Raw genomic sequence first — 10,632 nt, forward strand, 5'->3', positions numbered from 1 at the left:
CCTATACCAATGAAATCAAGATTCTATGTGTTGGAGTTTTTTAAGTTCAATAAATAATAAAACAAGTTACCACGAGTTAGTAATAAGAGTTACCAAGATCTTTGACAGGTTCAAGGAAGAAAAAGTCATTCCAAGTGGATAGATTATGGAATGCTTCATGAAGGATATGATATTTGATCTGGGTTTGAAGGATGGATAAAATTTCAACAGATAGATGTGGATAAATGGTATGAAGGAAGTAGTGAAATTTTTTTTTAATACATCCTTGTAACAAAATCTAGATGAATGGATGCTAATATTGATTTGTATCCCATTTTCTCATAATCAGTATATAGAGACTCAGATTTATAAAATATAAATTAGGGAGTGTTTGTTCATTTTGTTCAAGATTTCTTTATTTTACCACCATTTCTTTTTGTTCAGTTGTTTTCAGTCATGTCCATATGCATGATCATATTTGGGTTTTTTGGGGCAAAGATACTGAAATAGTTCATCATTTCCTTCTGCACCTCATTTTACAGATGAGGAAAGTGAGGCAAACAGAATTAAGTCACTTTCCCAGGGTCACACAGCTAGTAAGAATCTCAGGACAGAGTTGAACTCAGATCTTCCTGCCTCCAGGCCTAGCATTCCATCTAGTACACCACCTAACTTGCTCTCCTTTACCATCATAGTATTCCTTAAAATAGTAAGTTGCCTTAATACATTTCAAATAACATTTAGCTTAAAAAAGGAAATGTAAACATAGCTTTTTAGTTACATAACTATTATATGGAGAAAAGAAGACCTATATTTAAATTACATGAGACCATTAAAGAAGGGAAAAGTAAAGTTGCTAAGTCATAATGTAATGGGTTCAGATCAATAGCAAAGCCAGAAATAAAAAAAACACCTGGTTCTCATGACTTCTGAAAATATTTAGCTAATCAGCCAAATAATAATAAAATGTCAGAGCAGAAAGCAGCCTCAGAGAGAAACATCAATACTCTTCAGTGGAAATATTATTTACTGACTTAAAGTGAAGTAAGCCCTGAGTGCCCTAAGTTTAAATTTTACCTATCATTCTCACTAGTTGTGTGACATGGGCATTCCAGCAAAACTCTAAATTTTCCATATCTGTACAATGGTCTCAATAAAACCTATAGTATTTGACTGACAGAATTGTTGTTATTTTGTTTTCAGTTGTTCAATCATGTCCTATTTGTCATACTCCCATGGACCATGTATAGCATATCAGGCCCTTCTATCATTTACTATCTCTTGAAGCCCATCCAAGTTCATATTTGTTGCTTCTGTGATGCTGTCTATCTCAGCTTTTGCCATCCCCTTTTTCATCTTTTCCAACATTAGGGTCTTTTCCAACAAGTTCCATTTTCTCATAATGTGGCCAAAGTATTTAAACTTCAGCTTCAGTATTTGATCTTCCAGTGAATAGCCTGAATTAATTTAAGTATTGACAGATTGGATTTGCTATCCAAGGGACTCTCAAAAGTCTCCAGCACCACAACTAGAAAACATCAATTCTGTAGCATTCAAATTTCCTTTATATCCCTGCTCATACAGCCATATATTATTACTGGAAAAACTTTATCTTTGACTACACATATCTTTGCTAGTAAGATGATTTGTGTTTTTAAGTATGCTGATCAGATTTCCCATAACTTTCCTTCCAAGGAATTTTAATTTCATAGATGCCGCTGCCATCTTTGAGCTGAAGAATATAAAATCTGATGCTGTTTCCATTTCTTCTCCCTCTACTTGCCAGAAAGTGAATTTGCCAGGACCAGTTGTCAACATATTAGTTTTTTTTGATGATAAGTTTCATGCCAGCTTTTACACTCTCTTCTTTTATCCTCATCAAGAGACTTCTTAATTCCTTTTCACTTTGATTTTCACTTGGTATTATCTGCATATCTGAGATTATTGTTATTTCTCCCTTAATTTCTCTTTTAATTCCAGCTTTGGATTCTTTTAACCTGACATTTTGCATGATGTACTCTGCATATAAATTAAATAAATAAAGTGATAGTATACAACCTTGTAGTACTCTTTTTCCAATCTTAAATCATTCAGTTGTTCCATGTTCAGTTCTAATGGTTGCATCTTGGCCCACATACAGGTTTCTCAGGAGACTGTTAAGATGATCTAGTATTCCCATCTCTTTGAGGCCTGCCATATTTTGTTGTGATCCACATGATCAAAGGCTTTAGTGTACTCAATGAAGCAGAACTACATGTTTTTCTGGAACTCCTTTGTTTTCTCCATAATCCAACCATGTTGGCAATTTTGTTTTAGTTTCTCTGCCTCTTTGAAAATCAGCCTCCTCTTCTGATATTTCTTGGTTCAAATATTGCTAAAGCCTACTTTGTAAAATCTTATTCATAACCTTGCTCTTGTAAAATGATATTTGATAATTTGAATATTCCTTGGCATTGTTCTTTTTAAAGATTAAGATGTAAATTGATCTTTTTCCAATTCAATGGTCACTATTATGTTTTCCAAATTCATTGGCATATTGACTACAACATTTTAACAGCATCATCTTTTAGGGTTTTAAATAGATCAGCTGAAATTCTGTCACCTCCACTAAGCTTATTGTTAGTCGTGCTTTCAAAGGCTCACTTGGCTTCATTCTCCAGGATTTCTGACTCTAAATCAATAACCACACCATCGTGGTTATCATTGATGTTAAAATCTTTCTTGTGAAGTTCTTTTTGTGTATTCTTGCTACTTCTTCTTAATCCCTTAGTACTCCGCAAACCTTACAGGCAATAAATATCAGCTAATGTTATTTAATATCCTCAGTTCACAGATGAGAGAACTGAAGTCTATCCACTTTTAGAAAATTCTGCTCAAAAATTTATCTTTAATTTATACTTCCTAAGTGAACTTACATTCTAATGGGAGACATGGGATATATGTGTATATAGCATTATCTTTATTTAGATGATTCTGACATCTATATATCTAGCTGTGTGTTTGTATATTATTGTTTAGTTATTTCTGACTTTTTGTGACCCCATTTGGGGTTTTCTTGGCAATGATACTGGAACAGTTTGACATTTCCTTCTTTAGCTCATTTTACCAATGAAGAAACTGAGGGTTAAGTAATTTGCCCAGGTCATATAATTAGTAACTTTCTAAAGCCAGATTTGAACTCAGGAAGATGAATCTTTCAGACTTCAGGCCTGGCTCTCTATCCACTGTGCCATTTAGCTGCCCTATATAACTATGTTTACCTAACTATGTGTGTATTATATATATACATATATATGTGTGTGTGTGCATATATATATATATATATATATATATATATATATATATATATATATATATATTTCCCTGTATGGAGCAGGACTATAAAGGAAATTTGAATGCTACAGAATTGATGTTTTCTAGTTGTGGTGCTGGAGACTTTTGAGAGTCGCTTGGATAGCAAGGGGGGATTTGGAGGATAAGATGCATACAGAGTAAATGGAAATAACCTTAGACAACATGACCTTAGTAACTGAACAGACTTGGAAAGTCCTACACAAAGTAGGATTTGAGCTGATTCTTGAAGGAAACTAAGAGGCAGAAGTGAAGAAGGAAAACATTCCCTGACTTGGGAAGAAACAAGCAAGAGGCAAATAGGTGATTGGAATGAATAAGGGCAGTATGGCTGGATTGTAGAGTAAGTGGAATAAAGTATAAGAATAAAAAGGGAAGGAGGGGCCAAGCTATAAAGAATTTTAAATGCCAATGGCTTTTCTATTTGATTCTAGAGGTAATAGAAAGCTAGTGGAGTTTATTTTAAAGGGAGAGTTATATGCATTTTATGAAAATCACTTAGGCAGCCTTGTGGAAGATGAACTGAGATAAGAAAAAACTTGGGGCAGGGTCACCAGTTAGAAGGCTATTACAATTTTATAGGAAAGAAGTGAGGGGTAAGAAGGGCCTGACATAGGGTAGTGGCTGTGTGAAAGCAGAGAAGGTAATGTAAATAAGAAATATTGAGAATATCAACTACAAAGACTTGGCAGTTGTTTGGATATATAAAGTAAGGAAGAGTAAGGAAATGAAGATGACACAAAGGTTGTGAACCAGAATGAGAAGAAGGATACTGGTGCCCTTTGCAGGAAAAAAGAAGTTGGAGAAAAACCTGTTTTTAATGTGAAAGATAATGAATTCAATTTGGGACAATTGAGTTTGAGATACCTATGGAATATCCAATTCAAAATATGTAATAGGAAGGTGATGATATTGACCTAGAAGTCAGGAGAAAGACTTGGGTTGGATATATAGATCTGAGAACCATTTGCATAGAGATAATTGATCCCATGAGAGCTGAAATGGGGTAAACAGAGAAGGGGGCCCAGAACAGAATCTTAGAGGATACATATAGCTAGTAGGTATGACATAGATGAAGACCCAGTAAAAAAGCCTGAAAAAGAGTAGTCAGGTAGGAGAAAACCAAGAGAGAGTTGTCCCAAAAACCAAAAGAGAAGAAAAGATCCAAGAAGAGAAAGTAATCAATACCAAAGGCAACACAAAGGTCAATAAGGATGAGGATAGAAAATGCCATCTATTCAACCAACAACCATTTATTTATTTATTTATTTATTTATTTATTTATTTATTTATTTATTTATTCATTTTTTAAAATGTTACACTTTTAAAGAAAGATAAGTGCTCAATTCTATTGTTTTCCTTTCTATATACTTATTTTAAGAACTTTTAAAACTAATGGCATATAGTCCTACTATACAATTATAGGCAATAAATTAATTTGTATTGATAATAAGGCCCATTGTGGATGACTGAATTTTATAAGTTTTGTGAATGAGTAGGTTAAACATCACCTTCCAAGGATGCTTCTATGCAATGTTTAGATAAAAATTCTTTGTAAATGAAAGTGATCTGTTTTTAACAGTTACAGTACCGTTTTCATTATGTTTTGTGTTATTAGACAGAGTGCCTAAAATGATCATTTATAAAATTTATTAAAGTAAACATTCCTTAGTGAAAAAATGTGACTATAGTAGCAAAGGACTAAGGATATAAAATTAGGTTGCTCCTATCCACTTAAAATTGAGTGGATAATAAAAGCAGTTATTCAGATAAATCAAGCCAAAGCCTCTCTTCTACCACTTGAACAAGAATCAAAAGATTTTTTGTTTGTCACAGGGTAGAGGGAATTATTTGAATTATTTAAATATTTTATTTTACTCTTTCACTTTGCATACATAGGTGCAATTATATTTATGTATGATCCTAGACCATAGGACTTCCAAACCCTTCAATTCAGATGTTTTAATAATCCATTGGGATTTTCACACAATTGATTCAGCTGCTAAATGTCCAAATAGATTAAGTATGTAGGCTTTATTGGAGTGAACTCACCAATTCTACCAAACCTTAATCTGTTTGTGCAATATACATATAGCCACAATTTGGTGAATGTTTAATGAAAAGTCAAACCAGTGCTTTTTGTTTTCCACCCCCCCCCCAAAAAAAAAATTCATGATTAGCAAAAAAGTTATTAAATAGGTGAATAACTATTTCATCCATACTGAGAACAGATTAGATGAGAATATGCTCTAGCTTTAGCAGGAGCAATTTAGGATAATTAGAATAAAATGATCTTTTTTTATCTATCAATTTGAGAAAAAGAATGAAACAGAATCAAGAGAGTAAATTATATTTGGGCAAAATCTTTGAGTCTAAAGGCTTTAGTGGGATAAGGGAGGTAATCAAGAAACCCTGCTTATAAATTCTCTTAATCTTCAAATATTCTTTAATGTGCCAAAATTTTCTGAACCTCCTAAAAAGCATCTTGGAACCTGTGGAACTGAAGAGGCATTAGGAAAGTGATAAGGGTTTCCATGCTATAGAAGAGAAGTCAAAAACATGGTTCACAAACAAAATGAGTTTTGAGTGGCAAGGCACCTAGGTAGAATCCCAATCTATGTAAATTTGGTTAGATATTTCTTCCCTCTTAGCATGTTCTCAACCAACATTAATTTCAGGTTCCTATCTTGTGTTCTTTTAGAGAATGTAATGATTCCTTCTAAGATTTTAGCTGATAAAAGTTTTATGCTTAAAAGAGACTCTTCAAAATGATAATTAAAAGGATGAAACTATAATGTTGAAATGACAAAATGGCATTCATATTATTGGACAAAGGGAAAATAGACATTCTAGTTAAAATGACTTATCTGGTTATTATCTGTGAGGGTGGTAGAAAGGCATGCTTTTTTTTTTTTTTTTTTTTTTTAGAAAGAAGAAAGCATCAAAGAACTAGCCCCATTGCCCTATTCCTCCCAAACATGAAAAACTAAACACAGGGTAGCTGGAAATGAAAAATGTTTGCTTTTAAAACAATAGTTTAGATGATTTATTAAAAAATTATTGTCGAAGTCAGGAGGACCTGAGTTCAAATCTGGTCTCACAAACTTAACACTTCCTTGCTGTGTGACCCTGAGCAAGTCACTTAACCCCAATTGTCTCTGAAAAAAAAAATTATTGTTGTTCAGTCATGTCTGATTCTCCATGATCCCAGTTGCAATTTTCTTGGCAAAGATACTGGAATAGTTTGCCATTTCTTCTCCAGTTTATTTTATAGAAATTGAGGCAAATAGGGTTAAGTGACTTGCCCAGGGTCTGATAGTTAGTACACATTAGAAGCTGGATGTAAATTCAAGAAGATGAATTTTCCTGATTTCAGGCTGAATGCACTATTCATTGCACCCCCCAAAATTTAGCACTTCTAAAAATTACTTCAATATTTATTGTTTTATAAATTTAAAGCATTACTTTGGTTTGCATGTATATAAAAGTGAGCAAGGAATGTTTAAAAATCATGCTCTGAAAATGCACTCAAAAGATCAATCATTATATCTTCATTAAAAATTGTTACTTGGAATATCAATAATTTGATTTTTTTAAATTGAAAAATGTTCCTATTAAATTGAATTACATAATTTAATTGAATAAGCACACATGAGGTGCTACAAGTTTATATAAATCTCAGAATTATGTATATGGAGATAATATGTAAAAATGCATACACATATGTATATAACTTTGAGACAAGCAATTTGTATCAAATAAACATGACAAATTATTATGATGAAAACATTATTCATATTTTTAACCTCTGACCAAAATAGCCATTCAACTCTTGTTTGAAAGCTTTTCAGTTTAACTATTCAGTTTAAGAGTATTTCCCTCTTAGCAAAATAATGTTGAAATATCATCAGACTGCCTTTCTTCTCTAAATATTTATATTAGCCTTGAGGAAAAAACTAACATTCTAACACTTCCTACTTTGGAGCTAACCAATTTGAAGAGGCTGCCTTGGGAAGTGTAGTAGGTGCCTCCTCACTTGAGGTCTTCAAGCTCAGGAGGGCTGACCATTACTAGGTATATTTTGGAAAGAATTCTTATTCAGATACATGTTAGACTAGATAGTTTCTGAATACCTTTCCAACTAAAAACATTCTATGATTCTGATCTGTTTGCTCCATTATTGTACTCTGGACTCAAGACAGCATTTGCTGTTTTTCTGCTAATTAGCTAAGTTGGGCAACATCATAGACATAGGGGAGGAAAAGTGTGGCCTGAGAATGGCTCTCCCTCTTTTGAGATAGTGAATAATTATTGCCAAAGATTTGGCATACTAGTCTGAGAAACTGCTGACCCCTACTGTAGAAAAGCCACTAAGCACTATAAATTATATTTGAGGTATTCTATCATCTTTTAAATTTAGATATGGAAATTTATGAAGATTTAGAATATTAGCACTGGAGGAGATAAAGAGAGCATCTTAGTCCAATATATTTGAAAACACTTCATACATTTTCTGTAATGACATGCAGGCATCTATAGTTATATCTGTACCTGTCCAAAAAATATCAACCATTGATAATTGGAACTGTCCCCAACCAAACATTTCTTCATTATTTTAGTAATAAGGAGAAAATCCTCTAGAATGTTTAATAAGGACAAACACATAATCTTCTTTTAAAATACTTTTCATCCTTCTTTCCAACAGGAGAAGAATTTGGAAAATGACCAAATTACTGAAGAAAAAATATGGAATCAAAGAACACTTCAGATGTTAAATTATTTACAGGTAAGAAAAGAGATACTGACTTGCTGAAACTACCACACTGATGAAATGGCAATTAATAGATCAGCAATCTGTGGCATGTGAGATCCATAAATTCAGAAAACATTTTTTATTATAGCTTTTTATTGACAGAACATATGCACGGGTAATTTTTATAACATTGTCCCTTGCACTCACTTCAGAAAACATTTTTGCTAGCTACCTTAGTTTATCATCTGATCCAACTCCCTTATTTTAAAGATAAGGAATTTAAATCTCTAAAGTTTCAGATATCCCTAAATGTTAGTGCTTTCCCTTCCAAGCTACACTATGTTTGTTCTTTTTATATTTATTCTGTATATACTTACATAGGGATTTGTCTAATCCCCATATTATATAAACTTCTTGAAGATATTTGTATCCCTAGTATTTAGCTCAATGTTCGGCATAATAGGTGATTAATAAATGCTTTTTGATTGATGGATTGAAATCTTCCCAAGATCTTGCACAGCGTTAGCTATATCCCACAGTTCTCCTTACTTCTACTTTATGATATTTTCTACTTATGCTGTTGTCATGACCAAGTCTGGTTATAAGCAAAAATGTAAAGTTTAGCTCCCAATCAATTACCCTTACCTTCTCCAAGTACATAGCTTGTATTCTGCTGCTCTTCTTAATTTGACAATCAGTACTGTGGTGTAGTTCATTGATAGTTGACAACAGGTTAAAATATGATTCTTCCCAAAGATAATATATAAACAGAAAAGCTTTCTTTATGACTTAAGAACCTTATCCCAATGGAGGTAACATTTCAATGTTACCTTTAAATTGAGAAACAATTGAAGACTCGGTATACCACTTTTGAGGTCATTATATAACACTTAAACTAGTCCTGTAGCATCAGATAGAATAATGATTTTGATATTCCTGAAGTGAAAAGGCTGATTCAAGCCTTTCTTGTTTAATCGTTTTCAGTTGTGTCCAGCTCTGGGTTTTCATGGCAAAGACACTAGAGCACTTTGCCATTTCCTTCTGCAGCTCTTTTTACAGATGAAGAAACTGAGGCAAACAAGATTAAGTATTTTGCCCAGTGTAACACAACTAGTAAATGTCTGAGGCTGGATTTGAATTCAAGAAGAAGAGTCTTCCTGATTGACTATTTCTCTATCCACTGATGTACCTAGCTGACCCATTTAAAATCAACTTCTAGCTCCTAGATAGATGAGTGATATTAGACAAATTTTTTCATCTCCTTAAACCTCAAGTTCTTCATTTGTAAGGAGGAGATAACAATACTTATGACTAACTTTCCTCACAGGCGTGATGAAAGGAAAGTATTTTGGAACTTGAAAGTGATAGACATGTGAACTCTTAGAAGCAACATGGTGAAGCATTGAATTTGAAGTCAAGGATTTTGACTTTAAATATTGACTCAGCTACATGTACTTGATGTTGAGCAAATCATTTAACATTTCTGAAATTTACTTTTGTCTTCTATAAAATGAGGGGTTTGGACTCAATGAATTCAAAGTTCTCTTCTGACTAAATTTTGTGATCCTATTTATGTCAAATGTAGGGTTTTGTCATTAACTGATATTTTGATAAAATTTAGCAAGAATGTCTACTACTTCTATATCCAGAGATATGGCTTTTCTCAAAATTATATTGATGATGTTCATTTCCTACCCTAAAATCTATTTTTGACTATCTTTTTTCCCTCTTTTTTCCTTTCTTCCCTTTCTTAGCATTCCAACAAAATGGGAATTGAGTCCTTTAGCCTGATGAAACTCTGCCGAAACGATGACCAAAAGCAAGTTGCTGCTAAGTTTTATAGCTTCCTTGTCCTTAAGAAGCAACAAGTCATTGAACTTAGTCAAAGTGCCCCCTATGCAGACATTATAGCCACAGTGGGACCAATGTTCCATCAAATATGAGCATCGGTGAGAAATCTCAAAGTCTGTGGGATTTCATCTGCAGAAGAATTTCTAACTAGATCTTTCCGTTCTTTGTAGAGTTACCTATGGAACTAGCTAAAAGTCTGTCCCATGAGTGATAGAATGTCTTCCCATTTTCTATCTCTAATGCCATAATGAGAGATAAAGACTGGAAAGTACATGTGTTGGTAAATGACTAATTATAATGGTACAGAGTTATTTTTTAATCATTTGATTTAAAATGTTTTATCTAAGCCTATTCATTTAGCTGAACATTACATTGAACTTTAAATAGATTTGCAATGGACAATCAATTTTGTTTTTATCTTTTAAAAGTGTGTCAGTGTGTTTAGAAATTATTTCAGAATGAAAGAGAAATGCTTCTCTTGTAACTGGAATATTTTGCATTGAATTATTCGGATTTTATTGAGTTAATTAACACTTAACTATTTCCTCTTATTTTCCAATGGAGAATGTAATTTATATTTTATTTGCTATAAATGTACATATTTTATTTGCCCTAAGTGCCTTATTTTATAGTCCTTGACATTCATGCTCAGTGAATCAAATCACCTGTGTCTTTTTAGTCTACTTGCAAGTCATTAA

General features: G+C 32.9%; 1 protein-coding gene across 1 annotated transcript in view; it reads left to right on the forward strand.

Annotated features, from left to right (window-relative positions):
* The window catches only part of RAD21L1 (RAD21 cohesin complex component like 1), a 31,076-nt gene extending 21,050 nt beyond the window's left edge, over positions 1–10,026 (forward strand). Inside the window, exons 12-13 of the mRNA XM_051979493.1 lie at positions 8,036–8,116; positions 9,838–10,026. Of these exons, the coding sequence (XP_051835453.1) occupies positions 8,036–8,116; positions 9,838–10,026 (270 nt within the window). The remainder of the gene's footprint in view (positions 1–8,035; positions 8,117–9,837) is intronic.
* Positions 10,027–10,632: the final 606 nt, after the last annotated feature.

The sequence above is a fragment of the Antechinus flavipes genome, chromosome 2, assembly GCF_016432865.1.
Source record: "Antechinus flavipes isolate AdamAnt ecotype Samford, QLD, Australia chromosome 2, AdamAnt_v2, whole genome shotgun sequence".
Classification (NCBI taxonomy): domain Eukaryota; kingdom Metazoa; phylum Chordata; class Mammalia; order Dasyuromorphia; family Dasyuridae; genus Antechinus; species Antechinus flavipes.